Source organism: Salvelinus sp. IW2-2015, linkage group LG23 (assembly GCF_002910315.2).
Source record: "Salvelinus sp. IW2-2015 linkage group LG23, ASM291031v2, whole genome shotgun sequence".
NCBI lineage: Eukaryota > Metazoa > Chordata > Actinopteri > Salmoniformes > Salmonidae > Salvelinus > Salvelinus sp. IW2-2015.
In genome coordinates, this window is record NC_036863.1 from 40,236,489 (window position 1) to 40,250,715 (window position 14,227).

The window sequence follows — 14,227 nt, forward strand, 5'->3', positions numbered from 1 at the left end:
AGCCCAAGCCCAAAAAAGCCCAAATGATTGTCTTCTTATCCAACACATAGCCTATGTTATAGGCTACCGCACATTTCGCACGACAGAAAAACGTAAAAGCTGATGTAGTTATGTTCAAAAACAAGGTGACCCCCAAAAGCCAGATGGAGATATGTAAGTAAGACATGCATTCAGTCCTTATATTACCATAGCATATGCTGCAGCAAATGTATGGACCACAATGAAAATAAGTACCCAACTTTATTGTGCAATCCCGGTCACTTTTACAGTTATTTGTCTATAGGCCTAAAACGTTTCATTCAGATTGTCAAGCCAAGCCTTCGATACTGGGTAAGCCTACAAGGTAGGGAGGGATGTGTTTTCTGTTTGTCGAGATTGACATACCGGTAGTCTATTTATTGCGTTGTTGAAAACACAAACCATGTCGGTATGTTTTGTTTAGACCTATTGGTTGTGTGGTGCATTGGCACAGTAACCTGTTGGTGGAAAATTCGTTGTATACATTTTATATAGTTATCAATATTGCATCAAAATTTAGAAAATCTGATTTCTCCCTCGCTGATCATTGTCTGCAACCGGCTCTTATCGTGAAGTAATGAAACATGTAGGGAGAGTGCAATTTGGATCTGGCAAAAAATACTTGAATCAGTTATAGAACCCATTGCCCTTCATGGTTAGCAACCCATGGATATCTACTTTGTTTTTGTGGCTGTAACGGCTTTCGTTGGTGGAAGGAGAGGAGGACCAAAATGCAGCGTGGTACGTATCCATAATATAATTTAATCGAGAATGAATACAAAAAAAACAAGAGACTAAATGAAAACCGAAACAGTCCCGTATGGTACTAACACAGGAAACAATCACCCACAAAACACAATGAAAACAGGCTACCTAAATATGGCTCCCAATCAGAGACAACGACTGACACCTGCCTCTGATTGAGAACCATACTAGGCCAAACACATAGAAATAGAAATACAGAACAAAACATAGAAAAACAACATAGAATGCCCACCCCAACTCACGCCCTGACCAAACTAAAATAAAGACATAAAAAAGGAACTAAGGTCAGAACGTGACAGTGGCACAGTCAATGCCACCCAGGGACTACGGGACAGAAGGTTGAGGGTTCGCCGACCACAACACAGGCGCTGCACTCAATTCAATTTCAATTTAAGGGGCTTTATTAGAATGAGAAACATATGTTTATATTGCCAAAGCAAGTGAAATAGATAATCAACCAAAGTGAAATAAACAATATAAAATGTACAGTAAACATTACACTCACAAAAGTTCCAAAAGAATAAAGAGATTTCAAATGTCATATTATGTCTATATACAGTGTTGTAATGATGTGCAAATAGTTAAAGTACAAAAGGGAAAATAAATAAACATAAATATAGGTTGTACAGTTGAAGTCAGAAGTTTACATACACGTTAGCCAAATACATTTAAACTCAGTTTTTCACAATTCCTGACATTTAATCCTAGTAAACATTCCCTGTTTTAGGTCAGTTAGGATCACCACTTTATTTTAAGAATGTGAAATGTCAGAATAATTGTAGAGAAAGGGTTTATTTCAGATTTTATTTCTTTCATCACATTCCCAGTGGGTCAAAAGTTTACATACGCTCAATTAGTATTTGGTAACATTGCCTTTAATTTGTCTAACTTGGGTAAAATGTTTCAGGTAGCCTTCCACAAGCTTCCCACAATAAGTTGGGTGAATTTTGGCCCATTCCTCCTGACAGAGCTGGTGTAACTGAGTCAGGTTTGTAAGCCTCCTTGCTCGCACAAGCTTCTTCAGTTCTGCCCACAAATTTTCTACAGGATTGAAGTCAGGGCTTTGTAATGGCCACTCCAATACCTTGACTGTGTTGTCCTTAAGCCATTTTGCCACAACGTTAGAAGTATGCTTGGGGTCATTGTCCATTTGGAAGACCCATTTGCGACCAAGCTTTAACTTCCTGACTGATGTCTTGAGATGTTGCTTCAATATATCCACATAATTTTGCTTCCTCATGATGCCATCTATTTTGTAAAGTGCACCAGTCCCTCCTGCAGTACAGCACCCCCACAACATGATGCTGCCACCCCCGTGCTTCACTGTTGGGATGGTGTTCTTCGGCTTGCAAGCCTCCCCCTTTTTCCTCCAAAGATAGCGATGGTCATTATGGCTAAACAGTTCTGTTTTTGTTTCATCAGAACAGAGGACATTTCTCCAAAAAGTACGATCTTTGTCCCCATGTGCAGTTGCAAACCGTAGTCTGGCTTTTTTATGGCGGTTTTGGAGCAGTGGCTTCTTCCTTGCTGAGCGGCCTTTCAGGTTATGTCAATATAGGACTCGTTTTACTGTGGATATAGAAACTTTTGTACCTGCTTCCTCCAGCATCTTCACAAGGTCDTTTGCTGTTGTTCTGGGATTGATTTGCACTTTTCGCACCAAAATACATTCATCTCTAGGAGACAGAACGCATCTCCTTCCTAAGTGGTATGACGGCTGCGTGGTCCCATGGTGTTCATACTTGTATACTATTGTTCGTACAGATGAACGTGGTACCTTCAGGCGTTTGGAAATTGCTCCCAAGAATGAACCAGACTTGTGGAGGTCTACAATGTTTTTTCTGAGTGCTTGGCTGATTTCTTTTGATTTTCCCATGATGTCAATCAAAGAGGCACTGAATTTTAAGGTAGGCCTTGACATACATCCACAGGTACATCTCCAATTGACTCAAATGATGTCAATTAGCCTATCAGAAGCTTCTAAAGCCATGACATAATTTCCTGGAATTTTCCAAGCTGTTTAAACGCACAGTCAACTTAGTGTATGTAAACTTCTGACCCACTAGAATTGTGATACAGTGAATTATGTCTGTAAAAAATTGTTGGAAAACTTACTTGTGTCATGCACAAAGTAGATGTCCTTACCGACTTGCCAAAACTATAGTTTGTTAACAAGAAATTTGTGGAGTGGTTGAACTACAAGTTTGAATGACTCCAACCTAAGTGTATGTAAACTTCCGACTTCAACTGTATTTACAATGGTGTTTGTTCTTCACGGGTTGCCTTTTTCTTGTGGCAACAGGTCACAAATCTTGTTGTGGTGATTGCACACTGTGGTATTTCACCCAATAGATATGGGAGTTTATCAAACTGGATTTGTTTTCAAATTCTTTGAGTCTGTGTAATCTGAGGGAAATATGCGTCTCTAATATGGTCATAGATTTGGCAGGAGGTTAGGAATTGCAGCTCAGTTTCCACCTCTTGTTGTGGGAAGTGTGCACATAGTCTTCTCTTGAGAGCCAAGTCTGCCATCGGTGTAAATTATTTCCAATGTGTCAGGTAATTATCATTTTGTTTTCTCATGATTTGGTTGGGTCTAATTCTGTTGCTGTCCTGGGGATCTGTGAGGTCTGTTTATGTTTGTGAACAGAGCCCCAGGACCAGCTTTCTTAGGGGTTTATTTCTCTGTATGTGATGGCTTTGTTATGGAAGGTTTGGGAATCGCTTCCTTTTAGGTGGTTGTAGAATATAACGTCTCTTTTCTGGATTTTGATAATTAGCGGGTAACTGCCTAATTCTGCTCTGCATGCATTATTTTTGTGTTTTACGTTGAACACAGAGGATATTTTTGCAGTATTCTGCATGCAGAGTCAATTTGGTGTTTGTCCCATTTTGTGAATTCTTGGTAGGCGAGCGGATCCCAGACCTCACAAACATTATTATTATTATTATTATTATTATTTTGAATGAATTCTATGAGGGAGGTTGTTCGATTTAGGCCTAACTGTCTCCAAATTTAGCTGGAATTTAGTGCAAAGGGATTTGTGAAATGTGATTTGGTTGACGATAGTCCTATGACATTGGCCTACTGTCTCGTTTTGCGCTGCACAAAATATCAGATCTCAACAACGATTGGATACGTGTTTAACATCACCAGTACCACATCCTTATGATATATTTTCATACGCGCAACGTGATTATAATACACAGGTTGGAACGTCTGACTGAAATACAGGACAACTTATTTTTCTAAACGAGTGGTGTTTGAATTTGTTGATAAAATGCGGGACATGATTGTTTGGTTGAGGGACAATGGGCCAAAATTCGGAACTGTCCCAAACAATCCGGGACATGTGGTCACCCTACCCCTTATTTTTCTATTTGACGTTCATGTGTGAGTCTTGAACGCGTATATCTTTCTAGAACGGCGTTTGCAGGAGTAGTACCAACGGGGAGTGGCCAGCCAGCTGCCCAAAACAACAGCAGAAGAACTCTAGGCAACTGGCAAGTAAGACATCCGCTCATCATTCTCTAAGAACATGTATTTCTCGTTAAATATGGTAATTGCTGTGTACATTTAAACCCGTATTCTCCGGGACTTCATTCATACCGAAATAGCTAACCCAATGTGGTCGCAGTAATAGCTGTTGTTTAGTTTCAGCAAGCTAAAAAGCTGTTATCTACATTGGACTTCACGAGCTACTTGCTAGCTAATGTTACTTAGCTTGTTAAATACTAGCTTTTGGTTGCAGGACTACACGAGCCATTTCTTAAGTTCTAAAGTAAAATGTGTCACTGTTMAGAGAACAATCAGTTTGCAAGTCAGGTTAACGTTATATTTATGTGTGACCCTAATAAATCAATTCATTTGACCACCCAAAAAGATGTCAGCATCGAGCTAAGTTAGCTAACTACAGCCAGTTTGAGGAACGTTGAATGTGTAACAGGCAACATTCAAACAACAACTTACATTAATTCCCTGACTGTACAATTGTGCAGAAGGCTACTGGCTTTCTGCACAACATGTCATGTTTAAATTCCACTGCTCATGTCATGATAGGTAAATAGCTAGTAGTGCAAGGACTTTATAGCAAGTTGTCTTTTTACAGTAAATTTGAATATTTTGTCCTGGGCCTGTTCTTTAGTCATTTTAGCTAATGACCGTTTTGATTAGGATAGGTATCCCATTTTGGTTATGTGAATAGAGAAGGAGAAATAAGAACAACGTGGCAACATGTGATGTGTCTAAGCTTAGCACACACAAAAGCAGGCTACAGTTAAAGCCTAAGATTACTATCCAGGACAWCCCTGAATAATGTGCATTGAAAGACAATGGATTGTAATTGTGTCAACATGAAACCAAAGCGCAAACAGGTGTGAGGAAGTAGAAAAGAGAATCGTTCCACTTCAGTTACCGTTTCTTTTGGGTGGAGTGTAGCTGGGAGTACATAGAGCCGGGTGTGTATAGATTAAACGCCTCAGTGCACAGCCAATGTAAAGTACTGTGAATTCTGTTGTCGCCTAGCCTCTTTCACAGGCTTTCACCAAAGCCCGGGCACCTGAGGCTACTTTTTGCATAATGCACTAGTCAAATGCTATAAATTCAAGTAGGAAGTGTCAATGGAACTGAAATATTTTCTTTTACATAACAGGTACAGCAGTCAGAGGAACTCAATTCCTCTAAGCGGCACACCTTCCTTCACATGCAACTATATTTTCTGGAAAATCAACTAAATAATATAAAGTACCCAAATGCTTTTTTACATGACAAACATTTTTTTTTAACTGACAAAAATAATGAAACTCATCCAGAATGTTGTCATCATAGGTTGAATGTCAGGGGGCCTGGTGCTCTCTACTAAGTAATTTCTCCTGTGGCTGCTGCAAAGGAGAACCAGATGTCATAAACCAAGATTGAAGCCTCCCACATTTTGGGGGATTTAATACCTGTACAACCAATCAGCCATGGGAGTCTGTCCTGCTGTGTCCAGGTACTTCCGGAGGTGGAAGTATATGATACTGTTGCTGCTCTCTGTCTCTGTTTTGGCTTGGATCGCCACTTTTGCCGGCGAAACAGTGAAAGCAATTCAGGATACACATAGGTCAGCACAGACACTTGAGGATAACGCTGAGGTCCTGAGGGGGGGAATGCAATACTCATGGAAAACAGTGACGCAAGTCTTCTCCAATCCTCTCCCTGACACCCCACCACCAAAAGAAAGCTGTCCTGAGAAATCACCACTGCTTCGTAAGTAGGGCTACACAGTATCCACAGATGTTATTGTAAGCTTAATACAGGCTTTGCTATAGCTTACTTACTGATGATAATGCCATGTTACTGTGTACTTCCTTGAAAAGAACATTATGTGCAGTGTGGAGAGAAGAACGTTGGTAATCAAGTGAATACTTTAATGTGCAACGTAGGGATTGTGTAACCGCCTGATTTATTACTCAAACATTGCTAGGCTGAGGCTCATTTTGATTATTTTCAGACTGTAGCCTATGTGGTAACAGTTTGCATGTAGCCTACATAAAATGGCTCCTTGTTGACAGGAAGTGGACAACTGTTGTAATAAGGCTTACACCATATGGGAGGCAGATGGCACAGCGTTACAGTGGGTTTCCATCAACATAAATTCCTATTTGAAGACGGCTTGTGTTTATGTCTGTGGCCCAAACAGAATGCACACACACGTTTGTAATTATCTGTCCCGACCATGCTGTTTTTTAGTTCATGATATTGTATTTTAAATTAGTGCCATGTAAATATATTGCAATGGAGTTTCTCCGTAAGACTTTACAATTTAGTTGTCTAGGTTTTCATCATGCCTATTATTTTCTGCCTACAGGTGGAGCCCTGAAGCTGACATTCGAGGACTCTCTAACGCTGAAGGAGGTGGAGAGTGAGAACAGTGGAGTGGCTGAGGGCCAATACCAGCCTCCAGACTGCCTCGCCCAGCAGAGTGTGGCCATCCTCATCCCTCACCGTAACCGGGAGAAACACCTCCTCTACCTCCTGCATCACCTGCACCCCTTTCTTCAGAGGCAGCAGCTGCACTACGGCATCTACGTCATCCACCAGGTATTACTGTCATGAAGTTACACTACATTATGTCATTTCCTCAATTATATTTGTATCGATTTTTGAGCCGATAAGGGTTACAGACTTTGAACTTGAAAAAGGTTGATGTTTGTGGTTGATTTGTGTGTTGTGACAGGCTGGAGAGGTGACGTTTAATCGTGCCAAGCTACTTAATGTGGGGTACTTGGAGGCACTCAAGGACTACGATTGGGATTGCTTTGTTTTTCATGACGTGGATCTGGTTCCAGAGAACGACTACAACCTATACAAGTGTGACCAACAGCCCAAACACTTAGTGGTCGGCAGGAACGCTACAGGATACAAGTAATTATCTTAGCTCTCAACTCATGTCCACCTTTATGCAAAAGCAGGTAAATGTCTATATGCTCTCTCAACAGCATGTCCGAAGTGATGTGGCAGCTATCACTATAAATGGACTATTCATACCAAATTCACTTTTTAACATTTCAATTATTACCAACGTTCAATCAAAGTCCTGGGAACAGGTCTGTAATGTCTTGCTTTTTTTTTGTTTTTGCTCTCGTAGATTGCGATACAAAGGGTACTTTGGAGGGGTGACGGCCATGACGAAGGACCAGTTTCACAAAGTGAACGGATTTTCAAACACTTACTGGGGATGGGGTGGGGAGGATGATGACCTTCGCATCAGGTGAGACCCCTATTACTTTTAACCATGGTTAGGGCTGTGGTGGTCGTGAAATTTTGTTCACCGATTATTGTCATGCAAAAGAGTGCCGGTCTCACGGTAATTGACCGTTAATTAGCTGGAACACATTTAGCATATCCAGGCCTCCACTCATACAAGTCGCTGATGCGCACCTTTGGAACATCTACATAATTTCTTCTTTTTTTTTAAGTCTAATTAATCAATTTCATATATACCATCACAATAAATCCATTATTTATTTTAGTCGGGTCTAAAGAAACTTTATAATATGAAGATAATGTATTTCAGTAGAACAGAATATGAGTTGGCCCACTGACATGTGCTGTAGGCTTGTTCATTTAGCTGACAAGATATGCTTAAGTCCTGTGCCATTATTTTATATGATTTTGTAGTAAGAAGAATATAATTGAACTTAGCTGAATAAAAGGAGGATATTTTTTGCATTCCGTAGCAAGTGCTCCTATGAAGTGGCTATGTTGAGCATAAAAGTGATAATTTGAAACAGATTCTATATGCTTTTTTKGGGGGGAAACTTTAGTTGTGAATGATACAAACCTTAATATGTCTTAGAAATCAAAACGTATATGGACTGCATGGTGCGACTAGGCTTTTTAATGATTTGGGAAGCAGCTAAATAAAGCTTGTGCTCTGCTCTGTCCCTTGCCTCAGGCTGCACAGCTGTTCTCTCATCAAGTGATCATATTTTCACATCAGACTATTCTCAATTTAATCTTGTCTTTACTAATATGTCAAATTAGTTTTGATTTAGATTGGACCATTATCAAATGGGCAGGGGAAAAAATACATCTGTATGTACTCGAATAGCGAATGGAGGCCAAACGCTTTTCCGTCGGTCCGTTTTGTAGGCTACTTCGGTTTTATAGTGGAGCATGTGCTTTATACGAGCAGCTGAGAAACAAATATAAGGACACTTATTTCACTCCAGGCGTCAACCACTGTTTGAGGTGCATGCTCTCGCTGCGCGACAGGATATATTCTGCCCAAACTCTGTATGCCATGGGCGCTCCAATCTTGTTCCTGCAGCTACCCAATGCTTAATTTGTGAAACCAAGTGAAGTCTGTTCGGGAACATCGATAGCAACTTTTTTTCCGTAACAACATATTTTACTAAACTATTGTTGGGCTGTCTGCGCGTTCGAGAAAGGAATAAAGGAGAGAGGAGGAGCTGGAAACACGTTGCGGTGAGATGTTCTGTACAGCTAAAGGTATTGTTCCACTGAATTTAATTATGAAAAAATAAATAAAAATCCCTATTGTTAAGCTATTCAAAATCGAAAAATCAAATCCAAATTCACTAATTGTAGGCTAACGGTAAGCCGCCCTGCACAACCAATGAACCAACAGCATTGCTATATGTTCTCTCCCAGACTCATTCATAGATATTTTGGAGTGTAGCGTAAGGTAACCAGTCCATCCAGTATGCATAGTAATACAGTCCACACTCAAAGGGGATTACTCGATTTGTTTAATTTTGGAGTATAGGCTAGACCGTTTGTACAAAAGACATCTTAAATAATTTTTGTTTTATATTTTTCAGCCTACCGCATATTACGCATGGCAATTCTATAAGGTTGCAATCATTTAATTCAGTTTCTTTTTTGGGCTTGGGCTCATAAGCCTATCCTTCCTTTGGCCGCCTTTCCTTCCAGTTCTCTGCTGCCAATGACTGGAACAAATTGCAAAAATCACTGAAGCTGGAGACTTATATTTCCCTCTAACTTTAAGCATCAGCTGTTAGAGCAGCTTACCGATCACTGTACCTGCACACAGCCCATCTGTAAATAGCACACCCAACTACCTCATCCCCATATTGCTATTTATATTCCTGCTATTTTGCACCCCAGAATCTCTACTTGCACATCATCATCTGCACATCTATCACTCCAGTGTTAATACAAAATTGTAATTATTTCGCCTCTATGGCCTATTTATTGCCTTACCTCCCTAATCTTATTTCCATTGATGTCAGTGGTTAGAGGGATAATAGAGCCCTGAGTACCAGGTCATTAGCGACCTGATAGTAGTTAGCAGTGCATAAAAGGAGATCAGCATGACACAAAGGTCACGTGGAATTTAACTGCGGTCATGACTCATGACTGCCGGTGTGGCGGTAATACGGTCACCGCAACAGTCCTAACCATGTTGGCTTAATGTACAATTTTTGGACCTTACTCCATTTGTGTCCTACATCTTAGTCAATGCGGGATGTTATCGATTGATTTAATTTGTCTCTGATAGGGTGGAGCTCCAGAAAATGAAGATTATACGGCCACCCCCTCTTATAGCACGCTATACCATGGTATTTCATAAAAGAGATAGCGGCAACGAAATTAATAAAGACCGGTGAGTCACTGTGGACACATCAATTTATAAATTGCTTGCTGTAATCATAAGCTATTATTCGTCATTTAATTCCTTTTATTCTGAAATTGTCCTCCTTCACAGGATGCTCTTGTTAGGACGGACACCTCAAGTCTGGAGAACGGATGGCCTTAACACCTGCTCCTACAGTACTCTCTCAGTTGAGAGGCCACCTCTGTACATTAATGTCACAGTGGACATTGGCAAACCACTGCACTGAGGCTTCAGAGCATCTGTCTTGATTTACTGCATTGAATACAGTAATGGTGCTCTGGTATGTCCATGCCTACATGTTATGTACCTGCCCTAACAAACAGTGGCAGTAGCTGGTAAGCAAAAGTTTTCACTGTAAACCATTCCAAGCAGGGCACTTAATATTGCCAGGTCCTAATAACATAAAGTCTGGATGCCCTTCAGTCAAAACTGGTGAGTAGTTTCTAGGGGTGAGAATAAAACCACAATTAAATTTTGCTCTGCGTTAGAGGTTTGCTGTGACTTGATTGTTTCAACAAATATTTGCATTCTAATAGAGCATGTTGTCATTTTTTTTTATTCTAAAGAATCCTGGATTTGGTCATTTCTTAATCTCTGGTTGTCAAATAAAAATGGGAACCAAGAATTGTTCTCAAATCACTCCTACATGAATTGATGAATGTGGAAGGTAAGATGGGGAAACAAGGGACAACATAGGACGCAAGGAACACATTTTCATATATGAATCATTCTCACATTTGTGAAAGTATGCTACATGGAAATTAATTGTAGTTTTTATGCAATCTTGTTACAACAGCCAACAGCAATATCACAGTGTAGATGGCTTCATTTTCTAGACATCACAAGTTTTATATTTTGAATATGCTGCTACAAGATTTGTGAAGTAACTCAAAAACACTAATTTAGTCAAATGTCTAATATTGTAAAATACTTTGCTTCTGTTGCCTTAATTCATCCAGTTGTAAAAGTACCAGAGGTCCATTCCTGTTTTTTTATTTTTTATTGCTGAGCTATACCAGTTCCAGTCAAATATATTGCCCACCCTTACATGATTCACTATTTATTTCTCAAATAAGTTGAAATAAACCAAAACATGTCGTCCCCCCCCCCCCAAAAAAACTACTGAATTTAGGTTTTTCACATCGAAGTCAAATGTCCTGCAATAACTTATTCAAGCATTCTAAATAATTTGGTTGGAGGCAAGTTCTCGTTTACTGTGTAATTTCTCACCTGTGGGAAGTTGCAGGTGCCTACATGGTAAAAATATCAATCCAACCAGTTAAAAAAAAAAAATCTGCTCCAATGGAAAATTACAAAGGTTCCATCTACTCCCCCATCTAGGTCCATGTGGGCCATCTTGAGTTGAAGCAAGCTGTCCCATTTAGGCTGTTAAGAGCCACCTACTGCCTTTGACACTTTCGCCGTTTTTCTCAAATGTATTCTTAGTCTATGCCTGTTTTAACAATGTTATTTATCATATCATATAAGACTATTGTGTTTTATATATTTTAATATGGTTTTGGTATGGCCTGCTCTTTCACATATATGCTTCTGTAAGTTATGCGTCATTCATATTTGCATGGTGTGAGGTTACAGCTATATGAGTAGTATTGTAGCGTTCAACATTTGTTTCTTTCTGTGGTCCTACTTTATCTGATGATGTATAAATTATTGATGTTTAGAATATGTTTTGGGATGCCATAATGACTGATTAATTAAGAGTGCCTTGTTCGGTGAGACCTTTCTCTCTTGAATCTTTTCCTTTCAAAATAACATTTTTAGTTTTGTAGATTGTATTATAGGTGGGGAGAGACATGAATCAGATGGGACTTATGAATTGAAGAGAAATAAATGATCTATTTCTATAAACAAAGTCATTTTCAAGTGTGTTTTTAGTTAGGGCTAGTCTTTGAATTTGCTATGTATTTTTGTGTAATGTGATTGTTTAGACAGTGGGTTGATGATACTGATTTGTAAAGTCCCTGTTCTTCACCCTCTACTTTGCTCTATAAATGATGGACAAGATGGAATATAACGTTTTTATCTATACAAAATAAAAATATAAATGCAACAATTTCAACAATTTTACTGAGTTTACAGTCCAAAATAAGGAAATTAGTCAATTGAAATAAATTCATTAATGCCTAATCTATGGATTTCATATGACTGGGCAGGGGCGCAGCCATGGGTGGGCTTGGGAGGGTATAGGCTAGAGGTTGACCGATTAATCGGAATGGCCGATTTCAAGTTTTCATAACAATCGGAAATCGGTATTTTTGGGCGCCGATTTGCCGCTTTAAAAAAAATAAAAAATAATCTTGATTTAACTAGGCAAGTCAGTTAAGAACACATTCTTATTTTCAATGACGGCCTAGGAACGACAGATTTTTAACCTTGTCAACTCGGGGGATCCAATCTTGCAACCTTACAGTTAACTAGTCCAATGCTCTAACACTGATTCCATTGCACTCCACGAGGAGCCTGCCTGTGCCGYGAATGCAGTAAGCTAAGGTAAATTGCTAGCTAGCATTAAACTTATCTTATAAAAAAACAATCAATCAATGACTGTCATTGCTCCAATATGTACTTAACCATAAACATCAATGCCTTTCTTAAAATCAATACACAAGTATATATTTTTAAACCTGCATATTTAGCTAAATGAAATCCAGGTTAGCAGGCAATATTAACCAGGTGACATTGTGTCATTTCTCTTGCGTTCATTGCACGCAGAGTCAGGGTATATGCAACAGTTTGGGCCGCCTGGCTCTTTGCGAACTAATTTGCCAGAATTTTACGTAATTATGACAACATTGAAGGTTGTGCAATGTAACAGGAATATTTAGACTCATGGATGCCACCCGTTAGATAAAATACGGAACGGAATAAACGTTTTGTTTTCGAGGTGATAGTTTCCGGATTAGTCAAAGGTATATGGTTTAGAGAGAAATAGTCGACGCGTTATAATTCCTGTAATAACTTGCGGCTGAACTTGAAACGGGTTCCTTCGTTATTTTACCGTTCATGTCTTCAATAGAGAATGTCTTGATCTACTTCAAATAAGGTCTGTGTTTCGTGCAGGCTTAAACCGCCTCGATGTTTTGATACCCGTGTAAATCTCACTAGGATAAGGTAACGTTTGTCAACATATTTTCATAAATCCACTCTACAAAAAAAATGATCTTCGCTTATATTTAGCCAATATTGATCAGAGTTACCTTGTCCTATGGATATMTACACAGTTATAAAATTGGCAAGGTGGTGTAAGCCTACACGAAACACAGACTTTATTTTAAGTGAATCTAAAAAATATCCTATGGAATAAATGAAGGAACCACTTTTCAGATTTTGCTAGGTGTCATGGGAATTATGACTCGCACTTTGGTCGTCAATTCTTACCATGCCCATTATTAAAATAGGATTTCCTGCATATAGAAATGACAGTTTTTGTTTTCAACATTCATCACAGGTAACTTAAACTCTATTTTTATTCAAACAGTTGAGAGTATTTGTCTCCTAAGCAGACTCTTCAGTATCATTGTCACTTCAGAGCTGTGTGTGTGTGTATTTATGTATTATATTAAGTTAAAATAAGTGTTCATTGTTCATTCATTATTGTTGCAATTGTCATTATTACAAAAATGTGTGTGTGTGTATGATATATATATATAAACCTTTTTTATATTTTTTTATATATAAATCGGTATCGGCTTTTTTTGTCCTCCAATAATCGGTATCGGTATCAGCGTTGAAAAATCATAATCGGTCGACCTCTAGTATAGGCCCACTCACTTCTGAGCTAGGCCCAGCCAACTAGAATTCTCTGAAATGATGGAGTCTTATGGTAGAGAAATGAACATTAAATTATCTGGCAACAGCTCTGATGGACATTCCTGCAGTCAGCATGCCAATTGCACGCTCCCTCAATTTGAGACATCTGTGGCATTGTGTTGTTAGAGTGGCCTTTTATTGTCCCCAGCACAAGGTGCACCTGTGTAATGATCAGGCTGTTTAATCAGCTTCTTGATATGCCACACCTGTCAGGTGGATGGATTATGTTGCCAAAGGAGAAATGCTCACTAACAGGGATGTAAACCAAATTGTGCTCAAAATGTGAGAGAAATAAGCTTTTTGTGCATATAGAACATTTTTGGGCTCTTTTATTTCAGCTCATTAAACATGGGACCAACAATTTACATGTTACGTTTTATATTTTTGTTCAGTATAGTAGTTTTTGATTACAAGTTTGAAGGCTGTGCTCTGAAGGGAGCACTAGTTTCACCAGTCCAGTCTTGTGG

General features: G+C 39.2%; 1 protein-coding gene across 5 annotated transcripts; it reads left to right on the forward strand.

Annotated features, from left to right (window-relative positions):
- Positions 1 to 2,797: 2,797 nt before the first annotated feature.
- On the forward strand, positions 2,798 to 10,554 carry LOC111950662 (beta-1,4-galactosyltransferase 4). Of its 5 annotated transcripts, XM_070434627.1 has the most exons (10): positions 2,798 to 3,008; positions 3,224 to 3,342; positions 4,207 to 4,291; positions 5,436 to 5,527; positions 5,612 to 6,031; positions 6,633 to 6,865; positions 7,002 to 7,189; positions 7,413 to 7,535; positions 9,813 to 9,917; positions 10,020 to 10,554. In XM_070434627.1, the coding sequence occupies exons 5-10, from the start codon at positions 5,749 to 5,751 to the stop codon at positions 10,153 to 10,155; spliced, it is 1,068 nt and encodes a 355-aa protein (XP_070290728.1). In that variant the 5' UTR covers positions 2,798 to 3,008; positions 3,224 to 3,342; positions 4,207 to 4,291; positions 5,436 to 5,527; positions 5,612 to 5,748; the 3' UTR covers positions 10,156 to 10,554. The 5 variants fall into 5 exon arrangements, with proteins under 5 accessions (XP_070290728.1, XP_023824203.1, XP_023824205.1 ...); XM_023968435.2 differs by having other exon boundaries at positions 2,856 to 3,008; positions 5,436 to 6,031; XM_023968437.3 differs by lacking the exon at positions 5,436 to 5,527 and having other exon boundaries at positions 2,856 to 3,008.
- The last annotated feature ends 3,673 nt before the right edge of the window (positions 10,555 to 14,227 follow it).